Source organism: Thamnophis sirtalis, unplaced genomic scaffold (genome assembly GCF_051295495.1).
Source record: "Thamnophis sirtalis isolate CommonGarterSnake01/CBP01778 unplaced genomic scaffold, rThaSir2_p1.2 scaffold_5, whole genome shotgun sequence".
In the NCBI taxonomy this organism is placed as follows: Eukaryota; Metazoa; Chordata; class Lepidosauria; order Squamata; family Natricidae; genus Thamnophis; species Thamnophis sirtalis.
In genome coordinates this window covers 23546499-23566431 of record NW_028261385.1, presented here as the reverse complement: position 1 = coordinate 23566431, position 19933 = coordinate 23546499, and the positions used below count along the sequence as shown (strand labels likewise).

Sequence of the window (19933 nt, the reverse complement as noted above, 5' to 3'; positions counted from 1 at the left end):
AGATGGAATGTTCCTTTAAAGGCTGATTGCTCCTTTCAGTACATGAACTGATGATTTCATGCTTCTAAGCTGCGCAGTAATTATTGTTTATCTATCACTGTTGATTTGCATATTCGCTGAACTTCAAACTTGCTGAAATTCTTTTGAGTTTGTTCAAAGATCAATAAAGGTAAGGTTTGTGAATCACACTGAAGAAATCACACTACCACATTTTTTAAACAAGATTTATTGATATGAAAAGTCAATTTCTTTGAATATTTCAGGACTGCTTGCTTGCTCAAAAACTTTTTTATTAAGGCTTATTGCAAGATAAAGCCACAAAAAGGAACAAAAGCCAGAAAATTAAGAGAAAGTAAAGTGCAAAAAGAAAGTAAGGGGAAAAAAATAGTGGCAACTTCTAACTTTGTTCAGTGCAGTAGAGTACAAAAAATAAAGAATTACAACTTTTAACCTTTTGCCTCACATTTCTCAACATGTCAAGCCATTTCTATTACATAAAATCATTCTAATCATTAAAACCTAAAATCAAAGTTTCAGTGATTTCAGTTTCAATCAAAAAGTTCAAAAGCGGAATATTTCAGGAGTGTTAGAAAAAATCTATCAGCCCAACATCTGTCTCGTTATTTTAGTAAGACAAGGTGAAAGGGAGATGGGTTATGGCAGGTGTCCAGAATGCCGGGCAGAATGCAGCTCGCTAAACAAGTAGCCTGCCAAATGCTAACATCATTACAGTTGTTGTTAGCTAGTCAAAATTCCCTTTATCCCTTAGTGCAGAAGTACTCAACTTAAATTCCTGGGGTTGCACTGCACGTGGCCTACAGAAGTGGAAATTATCAAATATACTGCATAACTAAAAGTAGTTATATTAACAGCATTTAATCTGCAAACAAAATAAAACTTAATTAGTTTTGAGGTCTTTAAATTAGCTATTATTTTTTGGAGTGTGACCTCTAGCCTATCATTGAGATATGCCAAAAGGGATTCTTGGTTAGAAAACGTTGAGTATTTTTCCCCCCCACTGGGCTGCTCTAAACAATAAAATGTTTGCAAACTGTTTCTTCCATGTCTTATTTAACAGAAAGAGATATTTTGCTAATTTCAATAGCATTCTTGTCTCTATTTTTCTGCCTCTTCATTGTTAATCACATTGTCCACCGAGTTCTATTATCAATGGCATTAATTATTGGGAAATTTGTTGCGTAACACAAGGTCTGATGCTAATTACACTGACATTGTCTCCATTGCATCTGAGGATGCCAGCCTCGCATTCCGTCATAGTCTGTTGTTCTGGACTTCCATTCACACTGACACAAATGCTTGTTCCAGTTTCGCTGCATTGTCCAGCTTCTCTGCATGTGCACGTATTGGTGGATTCTAAATAACGAACAATTGCAAAGTAGGAGGTTAATGCAATGAACATACAAAATCAGATCTTTAGTACATAAACCAACCTAACCAACTGATTAAGTGAGAGTTACAAAAAAGGCCAAATTAATATGTTTATGGTTTGAAAGATGTATTGGGAGTTTTCACTGACTCTAGAGTATTCTTCCAGGCAAGGGTAACCACCAGGGGTGGGTTCCGGCAGGCACTACTGCCGGTTCACTCGTGGGCATGTGGCGCACACATGTGTGCTTGATGCACACTGTACATTCATGCAGAGTGCAATAAAAATTGTTCTGCGTATGCGCATAAGCAAAAAAAAAATGGCGGCACCAAGAACCAGTTTGGGGGAGTGGCAGGCTTGAGTCGCTGCTGGTTTCAGTGACCCAGGTAGCCAAACCACTACCGGTTTAGCCGAACTGGTCCAAACTGGTAGGAACCCACCTCTGGTAATCACAGTGTATGGTCAGAAAAAGTTGAGCTGGTGGCCAGCATGCTGTGATCAAAGCTCCAGCTATTCGTGTGTGTGTGTGTGTGTGTGTGTGTGTGTGTGTGTGTGTGTGTGTGTGTGTGTGTGTGAGAGAGAGAGAGAGAGAGAGAGAGAGAGAGAGAGAGAGAGAGAGAGAGAGAGAGAGAGAGAGAGAGAAATGTTTATATATCTGCAACACACATAAAAACAGATGTTTTGATCAAACTATTGTAGCTACCAGCTTGATTTTTCTGATGATATCCTGCAGATACATGGCTTCCAGGATACAACAAGAAGTAGCAATAGATGTAACAGTAAACTTTGTGTGTACATGTCTGTGGTTGAATCTTGGTGACTGCCCGGACAAATTCATGCAGTTTTCTTGGTGAGATTTTAACAGTGGTTTGCCATTGTCTGTTTTTTAAGACTGAGAGAGAGAGTGTGTGACCGGCTTAACATCACCAACTGGATTTGTGCCTAAAGCAGGACTACCACCGTCTCCTGGTTTCTAGCTCAGTATTTTAATCACTAGTTCAAACTGGGTTTTGTAAACTATTGCTCCACTCTAATTCCTTCCTCTGCTCTTTACATTAATAATAACCCTTAATTTTTCCCTGTGAGGGGCATAATGGGAAATGGGAGAACTTTTTTGAGAAAATGCGAAGGGACAAAAAATCCCTCTAGGTTCTCTCTTTCTCTTTCTCTCTCTCTCTCTCCCTCCCTCCCTCCCTCCCTCCCCTCCCTCCCTCCCTCCCTCCGTGTGTGTGTGTGTGTGTGTGTGTGTGTGTGTGTGAGAGAGAGAGAGAGAGAGAGAGAGAGAGAGAGAGAGAGAGAGAGAATAATCCCCCTGACTCTTTATCAGAAACAGAGACAGATGTATAGTTTCCTAACTTTTGGAAGTAAAGAAAAATCTCTTACCATCACAATTCTCCCACAGCTGACAGGATTCACAACTTCTCTCAGATAAGGTAGGGACTCTGCAGTTCTCTTCACCCGCTAAAAGGTATTGCCTGCCCCTACATTCGAGGGCATGTAACTTGCAAATGGTTAGCCACAGGCTCCTCTGAGTTTTGGGGTCAGTAGCGCACACATCCAGGGAAGAGCTGGAAAGGGAGGAAAAAAACAACTCCAGCAAATCGCCCACAATGTTCTTCTGACTTTTAACAGCAGGAACACATTGTCTGAATCCTCCAGGCTGCACAAAGTCCTTGAAAGCCTGGGATGCAACCTCCAAGCTCCCTGCTGCCAAATTGTAATTCTTAATATGTCAGGAGTGTATTACACAATTGGAGTTTAATCATGTGAATTGTCTTTAATATCAATAAGCTGCATATATTCATTAATTAGTATGATGTCCTCAATCTCCAAATAGATTGGAATAGAAATAGAAATAAACTAAACTAGACTAGACTGGACTAGACTAGACTAGACTAGACTAGACTAGACTAGACTAGACTAGACTAGACTAGAATAGAATAGAATAGAATAGAATAGAATAGAATAGAATAGAATAGAATAACAGAGTTGGGCGGCACCTTGGAGGTCTTCTAGTCCAACCCCCTGCCTAGGCAGGAAACCCTACACCACTTCAGACAAATGTTTATCCAATCTCTTCTTACAAACTTCCAGTGTTGGAGCATTTTCAACTTCTGGAGGCAAATTGTTCCACTGATTAATTGTTCTAAATGTCAGGAAATTTCTCCTTAGTTCTAGGCTGTTTTTCTTCTTGATTAGTTTCCAGTCCACCCATTGCTTCTTGTCTATATTTTCCAACTTTGCAGTGGAATTCAAAGGCAAGTCCTAACTGTAGCCTGAGGCTGGAATCTGTTAACAGTCTAAGAACAGGATTGCCTTCCAGGATGTATCCTGGATCCAGATGAGGGCAGTGGGTGAAGCTCTGCTTCTCCTAAAACCCCACTTCTCCCATAAGTTCTTCGCATTCACTGTTTTAGTAGGAGAGGAAGGGTGATGGTAATAACTTCCTCAAATCAACCTCGTCTCATCTTGTGTCAAAAGTCCAGGAACTAGAAGTGGAAATTATTAATTTAATTTTTTTTTAAAGTATTTTAAAAATACGTCTTAAAAAACATAACTTTATATAGTTTTAGCACAGTGCCAGGCCATGTTAATGGCAGGGATATACCAGCAAGTCATTCTGTGTGCATGTTGGTCCCTGTGGGCACTGCAAAAGATGGATAGTTGCTTGAATAGTGCCACATTCACAGTAAATATCCTTGTCCTCAAGGAAAAAACTGTGGGGTCTTTAATTCTAGCCAAACTAATGTGTAGTTTATTTAAACATCTCCAAGCCATCCACTCCTCCACCAAACCTCCAGGCAAACCATTTCGGACTGGTTCACCCAAGCTGTTAGTGGAAATTGTGGGTGGGTCCACTACCCATTGACCCATCTACCATGGCTCTATACCATGCTATTTAGGCACATTTTCAAGCCAAAGCACATGTGTGGAATGCCGAATGCATATGTGTGGAGGTGGCCTGTGCAAGCGAAGTGAGAGCACATGAGTGAATGCTCACATTTTCGAACCAACAGGGAAGGTAAGTGAATACCACTTCTGCTCAAGCGGTTCTATCCAACTATGAAGATAGCTTCATTTTTTGCAAATGTAGCTCAGATTGTTTCTCAAAAGCTTTTAAATTAAAGATATCTTGTTGTTGATAAATAATTTTAATAAGGAAGTAATTAAAAATTGATGTATGTATGTATGTATGTATGTATGTATGAATGTATGAATGAAGTGACTATTTAGAATACCTTGTTGAAAAATGAAGGGATAACATCTTTGTTTGAATGTATGATGTACAAGGACAATAATGAACATAAGCATACTCGATAGTTGATTGGTGGGATTATACATAATTGAAAACAGTGATATACAAATATAAATGGTTGGTAAATCTTTTTCATATCGAGATATGTGATTATATAAAGGTATATTGTTATTAAACAGACAATCAAAAATGTAAGGGAAAATATTAATTGTAATTGAATATACACTGTACAATGAAAGTGAGGTATTTAGTTATATTAGATGAAAAATCTGTGATTGTAAATGTAATAGAGAATATGGATGCAAAAACACTTGTAACCAAACGACATGCTGTATATAATGGATGAGATCCTTTTTTTATGTTGTTTTTTTATGTTTAAAAATTAAAAAAAACAGATTGCAAAAAAAAAAAGCTCTTTAATTCACCCAGGACTCACACATTTAGAAATTCAATTGAACAGAAATGGCAAATCTGTTAAATCCACTCACCTGCATTCGTTTGGCAACTTACACACACACCGAGTCTCAAAAACTCTCTCCCAGGGTTGGCACTGAATCACTGTTGGATGTGTTACTGGAGGGGCAACTGAAATGAAAGTAGAAGTATAGCAACACTAGAAGAAAAAGGAAAGCCAAAGAAAACTCTCCCAGCACAGCCTCAGGAGTTTCTCTGGGCCAATTTTGAATAAGGGATTTGATACTTTAATGACAAAATTAGGGTTTACCTTTAAGAACTGGTGCAGCTTTATGGCTATTGAGAGTCCAACTAAATAACCACTGTTCTTGAAATCACTTCATTAAATGTTCTCTAGATGCAATTGTTTAATGGCTATGCAATAATAGGAAGGTTTAAACCACAGGTGTCCAATTTTGGCAACTTTAAGACATGTAGACTTTAACTGCCAGAATTCCCCAGGCTGGATGGAGAATTTGGGGAGTTCAATAGCAATAGCAAAGGCATTTAGACTTATACACTACTTCACAGTGCTTTAGAGGCCTCTCTAAGTGGTTTACAGAGTCAGCCTATTGCCCCCAACAATCTGGGTCCTCATTTTACCCACCTCGGAAGGATGGAAGGCTGAGTCAACCTTGAGCCTGATGAAATTTGAACTGCCAAACTGCTAGCAAACAGCAGTCAGCAGAAGTAGCCTGCAGTACTGCATTCTAACCACTGTGCCACTACAGCTCTTAAAATTGTCAAGGTTTGACACCACTGGTTTAAACTATTCCTCTTTAATCATGATTAAAACAAAATTATGCGCCTCCATCCTCTGTAATTCAACTATCCCATTTTAATATTTGCATTTTAGGCTATGCTGTCATTTTATATATATTTGTGTGTGTGTTTGTTTGTGTGTTTGTGTGTGTTTGTGTGTGTGTGTTCCAGCATAACTCTGGAACACCTTGAGCAATTTCAACCAAATTTGGTACACAGATGACTTACTCTCTGGGAAAAATACTGTGGGGGATACGACACCCCTAACACCCCTCAGGGTGTGTATTCTGTTAAGATACAGCCTGTTGTGTCGTACTGGCTTCTACCGTACAGAGCAGTGGAGTTGCCATGGTAACAGCTTCATAGTATTCCACAAGGGGGCTTCCTCTGGTAACGGGGAAAATCCAACCTTAGAAATTATGTTTGGTCTGGACATTTCCCCCCTATAAATAAATACAACAAGTTATCGGCTAATATAAAATAACTGTTATATTTTTTGGGCCCTTTTCAATCTTCTGAAACCCAGCTTCCTATCACTGGATGAGAATGGGGATTAAAACAAAAGTTTAGGCTGCAAATTGGCTCATTAGAAGCAATCCTTTAATGGAATACAATTATTGCACTCATGGAGGGTGCACATGACCTTAAAGAAAAATTCATTGATCTAAACTTCATTGATCTCAATGCAAAATTACCAGGAATATAAAGTACAAATACTAAAATTTAAGAATTTATCTTAAAACAAGCAGTTCTTGGATCAGGGCTGACTTAAGGCATTTTGCTATCAGAGACAAAAAGAGGATTTCATATATAACACTTTGCTGGACCAACAATTGGATTAAGAACAACTTTTGTGTCTCTACCATCTCTGAAGATACCAACTAGCTTAGGAGGCAGAGATGATGATGGTGGTAACATCTACCAAACTGATGCTATTTTTTAACCTTTTAGAACTGACACGTACCTTGTTTTCTGCAATGGATTTCAGCAAAGTCAGGAGACCATTTCAGACTAGGTTCACATAGAAGAAGAGCTGATCCTACTAGCTGCATATTGTTTGGGCATGACAGCTGAATTTTCTCTCCAATCTGATAGGAAGGCTTCAGTGGATTTCCTCTTAGTTGCCCTTCAAACCTTGGAAAAAGACAAGCTGTTTCTAAGAAAAAAGAAAGAGGCAAAGAGACAAATATTTTCAATTTCTGTTTTCTATTTTCCTATTGAAGACAATAGCCCTTATCTTTTTCAGCTGTGTCTTGAGACGGAATCAGAAAATACCGAAGTGATATGAGTGTGCTGTATAAATTGTATGCACTGTACATCTCTTTTCTCTGCTTTTTTCTTTTATCTAATTCCTCTTCCCCCTATTTTCTATCTGCTCCATGTGACTTTTATTCTTTCATAATTTGGGTGATGAAAAATGTCAGGACCCAAATTAGATCCTGACCTATAAACTGAGAACTAATACTACAGAACTAAAAAAATGGCTATATCCTATCCAAGCATAGGCAGATACATGTGAAGAGATTCAAATGATCTTCTAAAATTTTCCATTCACATTGGACTACAATTTCCTTTATCCTCTGAACAGGCTTAATAAAAGTCTTCCAATAGATTTAGAGCAGGGGTGGGGAACCATGGCTGGCTCAGGAATTCTGGGAGTTGAAGTCATAAAAGAACCATGATTCTCCACCCGTGATGTAGGTGCTCCAAAGAAGGTTAAGTGCCCCTTCTTCATTCATTAGGTGCCCACAAACAGAGGGATAGAATCAAGATCAGGTGAAGTGTTAATACCACTTTATAATGCCTTGGTAAGGCCACACTTGGAATACTGCATTCAGTTTTGGTCGCCATGATGTAGAAAAGATGTGGAGACTCTAGAAAGAGTGCAGAGAAGAGCAACAAAGATGATTAGGGGACTGGAGGCTGAAACATATAAAGAATGTTTACTGGAATTGGGTATGTCTAGTCTGATGAAAAGAAGGACTAGGGGAGACATGATAGCAGTGTTCTGATATCACAGGGGCTGCCACAAAGAAGATGGGGTCAAGCTATTCTCCAAAGCACTTGAGGCAGGGGAGAAATTCAGCAGGTTCTGAGCGGAAATTTTGAGTAGTTTGGAGAACTGGCAAATACGAACTCTGGCTGGCCCCAGAGTGGGGTAGGAATGGAGATTTTGCAATATCCTTCCCCCATGAGTGGGTAGGAATGGGGATTTTGCAGTATCCTTCCCCCAGGAATGGAGTGGGAATGAAGATTGTGCAATATCGTTCCCCCAGAAGTGGGTAGGAATGGAGATTTTGCAATATCCTTCCCCCAGGACTGGGTAGGAATGGGGATTTTGCAGTATCCTTCCCCGAGGAATGGAGTGGGAATGAAGATTGTGCAATATCGTTCCCCCAGAAGTGGGTAGGAATGGAGATTTTGCAATATCCTTCCCCCAGGAGTGGGTAGGAATGGGGATTTTGCAGTATCCTTCCCCCAGGAATGGAGTGGGAATGAAGATTGTGCAATATCCTTCCCCCACAAGTTTGGAGGAATGAGGATTTTGCAATATCTTTCCCCTACCACGCCCACTAAGCCATGCCCATAGAACCGGCAGTACATTTTTCTGAATTTCACCACTGACTTGAGGGTAGGACAAGAAGCAATGGGTGGAAACTAATCAGGGAGAAAAGCAATGTAGAACTAAGGAGAAATTTCCTAACAATAAGAACAATTAACCAGTGGAACAACTTGCCTCCAGAAGTTGTAAATGCTCCAACACTGGAAGTTTTTAAGAAGAGATTGGATAACCATTTGTCACATTGGGGAAAGCTGGATAAGGACAGAATATTCTTCTTTTCTTTGAATTATATAATATTTGAGTAATCAGAGTTTTTTTTTAAAAGAGATAAAAATAGATTTATTGGGAGACAATCATGGTACATGATGAACATAAAACAAAGCTTTTGTGTAATGTGCAATTTAAAGGGAAATCGTTTACATCTGCACATAATAAAAATACAGAAGGATAAATATTACGGCTACATCCTTTGATAAAATAATGCATAATGATATATATTTGTATAGTTACTTTAGTATGTGGGAAATTTAGTTTCATAATAAGAAATCTTTAAAATGGTGAAGCATAAAGAAAAAGGTGACAGTTGTTTTCAGAATCATTATGATTATATATAATTATTTCTCTGGAGTGAAATAAAATGATCAGTGTGGGAAAACAATATGCATTACCAAGCTTTTCCCTTCTTTAGGACAGAGGTAGGAAGAAACTTGTCACAGAGAAGAAGAATAAAAAAGAATTACTGAGGACAACCACACAGAGAGAAAACAGAAGAATGCTAATATGATTTTGGCAGGAAGGGGAAGAAAAAGACTGAAGACAGAAATGAGAGAATTATTATATCAATTGTTGGGAATGTCTGTTGTAGCCCAACAGTGGCCGGCTGAGCTGTTGGTGGAATCTGACAGCGATGAACACTATGGGACTGCCCTGGAGGCTGAGGAAGACTCTGGGGGGGGGGTGTGTTCGGAGTCAGAGAAGAGACTAGAGAGGCCTGTTGGCCACCAGGTGGTGTCTGAGTCAGGTAGCAGTGAGGAAGAACAGAGGGAGGCTGTCCCTGATGTACATATGCGTAGGGCTGTGAGAAGGGGGAAGCAGCTTTGGAAAAAGGTTCACAGAAGGAAATAGGAACAGGTGGCTACTAATTGGCCCCTCCCAAAGAGCTTATAGATGGGGCCACAGGAAACAACAATTTACTGATCCAGCTGTAGAGAAAGATTTGGAGACTTTCATGAGTTCAAGCCTTGTTTCATAGAGATAGCTTTCCGGGCTCCCAGCCAAGGGGTTGCTTATCTCCTTCCTTAGTTGTGGCAGACAGCCAGGTCTGTGTCCATATGTATTGTACAGGCTTGGGACAGAACAATGTCAATGTTTAAACAACCATTAAGGCCTCCACTTAACAAAAACCATCCCTTCCTAGGGCATACCCTTCTTATATTAGAATCTGTATTTTATTATTTTATTTTATTATTATTTTAGGGGGGCAGTGCTTTCTGAGCTTAGCTATTTTTTTGCAGACATTTCATTACCTTAGGAAACATCATCACTACCATGTCTACAAGAAAACAAGTAAGCTCAGAGATCACAAAGGATCTTTCATTTCAAACCTCAGCTTCTCCTTTATTGGTATTTTATAATTTATTTTATTTTATTTATTATTTTAATACTGCTCATTTCAGTCTCAGAGTGACTCTGTCCTAGAGTGACTATGTCCTGTTTCATGACATGAAAAAAGTGAGTAGGAGTGTATTTTATTTTCTTCCTTTTTCAAAGGAAGTATTGGTGTGTGTGTGTGTGTGTGTGTGTGTACATGTGTATTTGTGTCTGAATTAATCTTGACTTCTAGTTTTCCTTTGCTTCCTTCCTAGGGCTGAGAGAGAGATGAACTGGGCCAAAACATTCCAGCTGATTTTTGGGCCTAGTGCTTTCTCCTGCTTTCTAATCTGGAACATTTAATTACTACTACAATTGGCTCTAAAGTTAATGCTAATGATGGGAAATTGGAGAAAGACAAAAAGAAGTACTTACATACTTAAAACTGTGGATCTAGACCAGGGGTGTCAAACTCATGGCCCAGGGCTGGATCTGGCCCACGGGGTATTTAGATCTGGCCCATGGGAACAGCGAAGGACTGTATTGCTTCTGTCAGAGAAAATGGGCTCCCAAGCTCTGTTTCTGGCTGCCACAGCCTCCTGTAATCCTCTGCCAGTGAAAATGGAGCTTGGGAGTCCATTTTCTTTGGCAGAGGGTTGCAGGAGTCCGTGGCAGCCGAAAACGGAGTTTGGGAGCCTGTTTTCACTGGCAGAATGGTCGGGCCACCATGGCTGCTGACAGGAGTGATATTAAGCTGGCCACACCCACCCTGGCCACCCACCCCCCAAGATCAAACATAACCCTGATGTGGCCCTCAATGAAATTGAGTGACACCCCCGATCTAGGCAATTTCCTTTCCTATCAACAACTGACAAGTGGGTGAGAAACTCCAGTGAAGTCAATACCCTAATGCAATGCTTCTCAATTGTAATAGTTTGTAAATTGTGTGAATTTCAACTCTGTCTCGGAAATTCTGGAAATTGAAGCTGTGGACGTTGAGAAACACTGTTCTAATGGATGTCCACAAATATTGCTTCTTTCAGCTGAAAGGGCTTATCCTCCCAATACTAATCTTTAGGGAATACCACCAAAGTAGTGATATCATCTTTTTTATCCTACTTACAGTCGTTCTAAAGTTATCTCTTTGGTCATTTTGGGAATAGATATAGGACTAAACAAACTTTTGGTCTGTTTTAGCAGCAATTCTCTGCTATTCGTATACATACTCTGGCAGCTGATTGCTCCAATAGTCCATTTCAAGCCTTCAGCACAAGTAGCAACTGGGTTTCCTACAATTATGTATCCAGTGTTGCAAGCATAATGGATGCTTTTCCCCACAGGATAAGATGAATCAGCGTCCTAAGAAAAACCAACAACCTTGAGAATCACTGAACAGAACAAACAAACAAATCTTTATATGCAGAATATCCTTATGGAATATATCAGACAATACAACAGTTGTTTTTCTTTGGCTTAAGCATTTTTGAAATATCAATAAGAGTTGGAATCGAGTATTTTTTTCTGGAGAACAATAATAAGAGCACAAAAAAACTTTCTAGCAGTAGAATAATCTCTGGACCTTTGGAGAAAACAGTTAAGAAGTCAAAAACATCTTGCCTATCTTCTAAAAAGAGGGAGAGAAGGAAGAAAAGAGAAAATACTTCAGTGGGTATAATGTAGTATGTCAAAGGATTGTGGCTCTTCTGTTCTAGCTGTCTTATCAAAGTGTCCTTCCAAAGAGGTTGAACAGTCATGCTACTAGGAAAATCAGAATGTTGCGATGCCAATGAATACCACGTATGATGGTTTTTCCCCCCTGAATACGTTAATCTAGGATAATCTAAGTTAGATTTCTGTATCTGCACATAGATTCGGAATCCAAGGAATATTCTTCTATGACTTACTTACTTGAACATATCCATTTTCCAAGGCAGGTGGTGATGGGCAGGATTCTCTGACAGTTCCAGAAGTATCAAAGCAGTGTGGCTCAATTGTTCTATAAAGCAAAACATGATAGACTCCATTTTACCAAATACTCTTCAAGATATTTGTCACCTTTCGTTTCAAAATGCCCCATCCATCCATCCATCCATCCATCCATCCATCCATCCATCCATCCATTTATCTATTGATGAAAGTTAGCACCCACCTTTCTCCTAGAAGAATGACATATTTTAGGAAATATTAAAAAAGCTGAATATTATATTTCCCTGGATGAGAAATTGAGAAACATGCTCTTGGTGACAGAAACTCAGCTCCAGCCCCCTGCCCCCAGGAGATAATTTGATACCATCTTATCTACAAAACAAAAGACCTCAGCTCCAGGGTGATGGGATTAAGACATGACCCTCCAGGATATAATAGGATTATCTATCAGCAGAGCTTACTACAACCAGGCCCCTTCATTACATCACCCAGCAAGGCTCAATCAAAACTTGATTCAGACAAACATGATTCCCCATGGGAGTCTGGCTGCAACCAATAGGATACATGCCCTTGCCACAGGAACAGGAAAGCCCAAAGCCCAAGAGAGGGTATAAATAACACTCACTCTCCACTCCATGTGGTCAGGTACCCAGGACTTCAAACCCATGTGATCCTTAAACCATCCATTAAACCATCCTTCCATGCTGCTAGTGTCTTTCTCCCTACTTGGAACTGAACCCAGATGGACATTTATTCCAACCTCTCTCTATCTATCTATCATCTACCTACCTACCTACTTACCTACCTACCTACCTACCTATCCTCTAACACATTTCTACATTGCTCAGCTTACTTAAGCGACTCTGAATCAGTTTACAATAAGAAAACATACTATAATATAAAAGTATAAACAAAAGGAGTTCAAACAAACTTAAAAACAATATTAAAAATTTAGCTATTACAAAGTTGCAGAGGTGGTGGGAGCACCCTCATGTCACACCAACTGCTGCCAGGGTTGCCTATCCCTCTTAGATCCCCCATGTCAATTGATAGAACCAGGTCTTAACTCTCTTTCCGATGGCCGGAAAAGTGGGGGCGCACCTCGCCTCTGGAGATAAAATGTTGCAGAGTGTGGGAGCATTGGAAGAGAAGACTCTAATTGAAGACACTATTTCACAAGATTATTCAACATTGAGCATCATATTCACATTATAATCTTCAGCAGATTATAAATTGTATGGCCATGCATACATACATAATAATGTGTCTATATATGTGTGTACACACACACACACACACACACCAGCGGTGGGTTGCAGGCGGTAAGCCACCAGTACCATATGGATGCCATCGGACCCATTCCAACCAATCCAGAACCCACACACATTCTCTGCAATTGATAATAATTTGAATATGTTTGATGCTGAATAGCCTTGGGTATGTCATTATGTACCATTGTCAAAAATAGTTTTATATGTTCATCTTAAATTGACCATCAATAGTATTCCTACCGAAAATGTTGCAACTCTTCATCCTCACACTGAGGGTTTTGAAAGTTATCACCAATGCAAGATCTTCCACCACCCTGTGGAAAAGGATTATTACAACTCCGACTTCTGGATTTCCTTCCATTAGTACATGGGCTCCAAGAAGACCAGCAGCTCCAGCCTCCATTAATGACTCCTGTAACATGAAAGAACCGTTGTCATTTAACCTGATGATCAGGGCTGGGATATCAGATATAAGACAGAGCATCTCTGATGCAAGCCCTTTAGTTTCCCATTTACTGTAAATACCTCCAGAACGCAAGTCTTCATTGTAGGGATTTTTTTTAAAACAATGAATGCTCCTATTTTCCCCTTCTTTTTCTGAAATGTTTTGTTTTCATCTTTTATTGAACTTGGATTTTTCTTGACCTGGAACACCTGTCAGTACTTTGTAGCAACTCCAACTAATGAAGAAGGAAGCACAATAATCCTGTGAACAGGCCTGCCTGTTTTCCTTTGAAAATGTACTGGTGACTCACTCCTTTTGTTTGTTTGTTTTTGGTTTTTTTGCTAAGCTTCTTCCTTTTGCAATTGGGATTCAATTACCTCTAAACACTTGAGAAATTACTCTCTGCCCTTGTGTGCTACTTTAAGAGAGAAGAGAAAGTTTGTTCTTCCTTGTCTACAAACTACATTGTATCCAATGCGATAGATATATATATATATATATATATATATATATATATATATATATATATATATATATATATATATATATATATATATATGTATGTATGTATGTATGTATGTGTGTATATATGTGTGTGTGTGTGTGTGTGTGTATATATATATATATATATATATATATATATATATATATATATATATATATATATATGGGTATGGCTAGCTGATGAGAGCTAAATAGCTTGAAATAGATCTATGCTAGTCTCCCTTTATTTATTTATCAGCACAAATACCGTATGTATGTATGTATGTATGTATGTATGTATGTATGTATGTATGTATGTATGTATGTATGTATAATCTTTTACACTTCAAGTCCCAAAGCATAATTGTCAAACAATTCTTACTGTAACTGGTACATAGCCAAAATCAAGCTCAATCAAGTCCATTAACTGGTATTAAATCCATCATCTGTAGTAATCAGGAAACACTTTTGTTTCAACTTCTGCTGGATAAATACACATTTGTTTCAACTTTTCCTTGTAGAATGTGGTTTCAAGATTGCTCATTTGCTTTTCATAAATATAAAAGCAGAACTTGGTACCATACAATATGGCAGAATAGAGTGATGCTATTACTTCCCATATAGTGGACATTATGATTCTACAAATGCAGACCAAAGGTTGTGTTACACTTTTTAACAGCTGTGCTTGTGATGTTATAGCTGCCTCATGTTCAGTTGGTGATCGGTGGATTGGATGTTGCACACTCTACACCAGGGATGAAATTCAGCAGGTTCTGGAGAACTGGTAGTGGAAATTTTGAGTAGTTCGGAGAACCAGCAAATATCAACTCTGGCTGGCCCCAGAGTGGGGTGGGAATGGGAATTTTGCAATATCCTTCCCCTGGAGTGTGTTGGGAATGGAGATTTTGCAGTATCCTTCCCCTGCCATGCCCACCAAGCCATGCCCACAAAAACGGTAGTAAAAAAAGTTGAATTCACCACTGCTCTACACTAGTCTCAACCTTAGCCACTTTAAGATGAGTGGACTTCAACTCCCAGAATTCCCTAGCTATGCTGACTAGGAATTCTGTGAGTTAATGCCCATTCATCTTAAAGTGACTAAAGTTCAGAAATACTTCTCAACAGCAAACCCTTCCTTAACTCTTTCCTACTGAAGGGAAGAGCCTGGAAGCTAAATAACCAAAGAACATTTATTGCTTGTCTAGAGGTATCTTAGAAACAACACAGAAAGTGTTCCAGTGTTTATTTGCTTGTTTCTGTTTTAGATCTCTTCCCATCATAATCAAAAGTCTTTCATCAGGTTATACTTAGCAACAGAGTTCACACCATCATGCTTAACCAGATTGATTAAATGTTTAGGATGTTTATTTAATAAGCATGTTGTGTAACAGAGCAGCCAGTGTATACCACAAAGTTAGGAGACAGGAGATACTCATAGCTCTCTTTGTAATTTACACTACATTGTGCAAGGATTTATAATGCTCAGAAGAAACTCAGGAGAAAAAAAGAGATAATCTTTCATGACTGGACTTACACCAGAGGCTTCACTCTCAATTTATTTCTCCTTAAATGCTCCTAAATATGAATTGATTCCTTTGCTGTCTAATATTAGGAATCTTGATCTTTAATTATCAGACCTGGCAGTCTTCATTTAGCAAAATTGGGACCAACAATTTGGTCATTTAAGCAAAGTAGCAATAGTTAGACTTATATACCGCTTCATAGGGCTTTCAGCCGTCTCTAAGCGGTTTACAGAGTCAGCATATCGCCCCCAACAACAATCTGGGTCCTCATTTTACCCACCTCGGAAGGATGGAAGGCTGAGTCAACCTTGAGCCTAGTGGGATTTGAACAGCCGAACTGCTGAACTGCAGTCAGCTGAAGTAGCCTGCAGTGCTGCATTTAACCACTGCGCCATCTCGGCTCTTGAGTGGTTGCTAAGTGAAACTGCAACTGGGTTTACAATTTACTTCCACTTTCCTTTGCCGTAATCTCAGGATTACAGCAGCAGCAGCAATTGAAAGTGGAGTTGCTATCACTAAGTGATGCAATTGTAAAATGCAATGTCATATGACCACATCAATCCTGGTTGTTGTTGTAACCCCATGATGCACCAATAGTTAAGCAGGAAATGGTGGGAGTCCCAAGTAAGCAGCATGGGAGGGGGTGTTACTTTTACATCACCATCATTGCAAATGGTCATTGTAACTGGTGAGGACTACTAGATGGTTTATTAAACTTATGGTTTATTAAACTTGTATGCCGCCCTATTCCCAGAGGGACTCAGATGAGGACTGCCTGTATATAGATTCATTCTTATAAATGCAATGTATCTAAAACCTCATGAGCTGCTGTAAGTATGTTCCCATAATCACTGCTTTGCCTAGCCTGATATTACTTACAGTCAGAGAATAGCTCTTTTCCTATGTTTAATGTAATCATACAATTTCTATTTATGTGTTTGTGAAAGAAAAATTACATATTTGAAAGAACAAAACGGGGAAAAAATAAAATGCATCAGGGACAATAGGGCACTTATGCACACCCCCTTAGGAACCTCTTAAATATGGGATGCAGACCATTGAGCTTAAGTTGGAATTAAGACTGTGAAAATTAGTAGCTGAAACCACCGAACCAGGCAAGATATTCAAATCTTTGACAGCTTGGTTGCAAAAATTGAACTTTTTTTTAGAATCAAGTTTTACATTTTTTTAAAAAAACTTACAATCAACTTCAAGGCACTTTACATTAATTTCTGTAGCAGCTCTGTAGAAATATTCCAAATTATAAAAAAGATCCGCAGATGAGCTTGTGTGTTACGCATCCCTGACTTCTATGAAGGAAGAACTACTTACCTGGCTGATCTTGCACAAGAGTTCCCAGTTCACAAGCTGCTCCAAAGGTATATGGTTTGCAAAAACACATGCACTGAGTTCCATCCACAGCTGGCTGACCACCATTCTGACACGGCTTGCACTTGCAGGGGTCATTCTCAGTCAAATACTCTTCAATTGCCTTTTTCAGGTACAGTTTTTTGACCGAAGCACATGGGACTTCCTTCACCAACTCATAGAGTGGTGCCAGCTAAATAGAAGGCACACCATTAAGAATTCCACTATCCTGCCTGGATATGTCTGGTATACTTGAATTCTAAACTAAATCTACACAGACGAGTAGTCGGCATCACTTCATATTTGCATTAACATCCAAAGGACGTTATACAACTACATAAATTAGTATGTATGTATGTATGTATGTATGTATGTATGTATGTATGTATGTATGTATGTATGTATGTATGTATGGTTACCTCATTGTAAATTGATTTCCTACCCCAAAACTTTAAACAGTAAATGTGATTTTAACAGCAGCCTAAGTCCCTTCTGCGGTTCCATAGTACTTTAAAAGTAGATTTCTACTATATAAATGTACCCATGTTTTCAGTGCAGGCCTGACGGGTACATTTCTAGAGTAAGTTTCAAAAGCAAAAACTCCCACCAATAATATTGAAAGTGAAAAAGAGAAAGTAGGAAAATAAAAGCCACAGTGAAAGTAATTCGGATGCAAATCAAACCTTTTAAGAATTGAAATTACATTTGCCTTCCAAGATGCCATCTGTTTAACATTTCTGAATAATGAAAAACAGATCAACTGCTTTGCATAATATAACATAAAATAAAGTAAAAACATTCAGACAAATGCTCGGGGGGGGGGGGAACAACAGCATTTTTGACACCAAAAATAGAAGGGGGTGGAGAGAAGAGAGGGAAGGGTTATAGTTATTTAGAGACTTATAATTAATCAGTAATCCATGAAATGGCTTGCTGTAACTGACCTGCATTTAAAACAGGTCTCCTAGCTATGTTCCATACAAATCTATGTATATTTTTGCATAGTTTATATCTGACGTTGTATAATTTCTGCTGGCCCAGGAGCTAAAAACAACATTTAGACTAATTAAAATATTTTAACTAATTTGCTGACAAATACAAAATGGTCATAAGCGTGTTGCTTTCATTTCGTTACTCTTCTGTTTAGCAAAGTCAATGGAAAGCTGCTTTTATTGTCAACAGCAATTCTAAGGAACCCAAACAAATATAGGAAAGCAAGGCAAACATCTTATTTTAATTTGAAATAGGAAAGGATGAAATCAACTTAGAGCAGTGGAGGCTCCAAAATAGAATCCTGGGGTGATATGCAAGAGGTAGCCATAGCTAGGTAGAGAGATTATGTGGGTCAGGAATTCACAACCCGAGTCTTAAGAGTAGTGTTCCTCAGCTTTGGCAACTTTAAGATGCATAGACTTCAACTCCCAGAAGCCCCCGCAGCTTAAAGTTGCCAAGGTTGACAAACATTGCTTTAGATTAGAACAGTGGTGTCAAACTCAGATCATCACAGCGGCATTATGTGACGCAATAGGACTTCCTCCGCCCTTTGCAAAATTGGGCATAGTCATTGCGTGACGCATCAAGCCCATGGGCCGGGCGTTTGACTGCACTGGATAAGAACATCAGTAATTCCCATAGAAAGCAATCACATAACCCCATGTGATTCTTTTTTTTAAAAAAAAAATTGTGTGAGAGTATATGCAACTAAGGTCCAAGATCCTGAAATCTAACAATATCTGATAATCTTGCAAGATTCGAATCATCTTTTATAAAACTCTTGAGAGAAAGATGTCTGCCCCTTTACCTGATGACCACCTCATACCAACTCCCAATACACCTGGTGTAGATTTATAAGTGTTACTCAACCTCAGGAGTTAAAAGTCCATACATCTTAAAGTTGCTGAGGTTGAGAAACATTGTAAAATACAGGGCTAACATATTCTGGCGGCAAAATCTAAATCAACACTAGATTGTAGCAAGCAGATACACAATCTTCTAGCTTTCTGCTGCCATCTAACAGTGATCAGGGTGTATACAGCCAATATGGTAGGCCAAATTCCCTCAACACTGTCAAACTATTTATTAAGACTGTATTACTATTAATATTAATCTTCTTAACGTCTTATCACCATCTATTCCCACTTATGACTGTATGACTATAACTTTCTTGCTTGTATCCTTAACGATTTATATTTATTGTTTCCTAGTATGATTTGATTGCTTATTTATACCCTATGACTATCATTAAGTGTTGTACCTTATGATTCGAAATGAATGTATCTTTTCTTTTATGTACACAGAGAGCATATGCACCAAAGAAAAAATCCTTGCGTGTCCAATCACACTGGCCAATAAAGAATTGTATTCTATTCTGTTCTGTACTATTCTTTTCTATTCTATTCTAATGGAAGGAATGAAAATATTAAACAAGTGGTCCATGGTCCCTTATATATTTAGCAATCATGTGAACAAAAATAGGCATATAGATATAGATAGTGGGATCACACATTGAGATAAGCCTTATTGTGGCTTATTTGGAATTGGCATATAATATACACCAATATGGAACAGCCAGAAGCAAGATCCCATTAATCATCTTTATGTACAAAAATACTCAGCTTTGGATTATTGCAAAAGATTGTGCTAATCTAAAGCAATCAAAGTCTTACCTTTTTTTTAATAACACTGGGATAAAGAGACACTGTATGAGCCCAGCTGGAATATCGTTGGGTATTTGCAACCGGATTGTTAATGTCTATGAAACTTAAACCAGCCACAGTTCCAGGAGCCCCTCCCTCTACATACGGGTCAGTTTTAATCTGATCGTTGCGGACTCCTGCAAGGACAGACAGCACATTTTAAAATTGAACAACTTATATTGTCCAACAATAAACCCAATCAAAAGACTT

At 38.8% G+C, this 19933-nt stretch overlaps 1 protein-coding gene across 1 annotated transcript in view; it reads right to left on the bottom strand.

The window, feature by feature from the left end:
- Positions 1-210: 210 nt before the first annotated feature.
- C7 (complement C7) overlaps positions 211-19933 on the bottom strand; it is a 45771-nt gene continuing 26048 nt past the window's right edge. Inside the window, exons 10-18 of the mRNA XM_087715456.1 lie at positions 19694-19860; positions 16992-17220; positions 13449-13620; positions 11920-12007; positions 11238-11370; positions 6823-7014; positions 5132-5228; positions 2771-2955; positions 211-1374 (exon numbers count right to left, since the gene is read on the bottom strand). Of these exons, the coding sequence (XP_087571582.1) occupies positions 1181-1374; positions 2771-2955; positions 5132-5228; positions 6823-7014; positions 11238-11370; positions 11920-12007; positions 13449-13620; positions 16992-17220; positions 19694-19860 (1457 nt within the window). The 3' untranslated portion in view covers positions 211-1180. The remainder of the gene's footprint in view (positions 1375-2770; positions 2956-5131; positions 5229-6822; positions 7015-11237; positions 11371-11919; positions 12008-13448; positions 13621-16991; positions 17221-19693; positions 19861-19933) is intronic.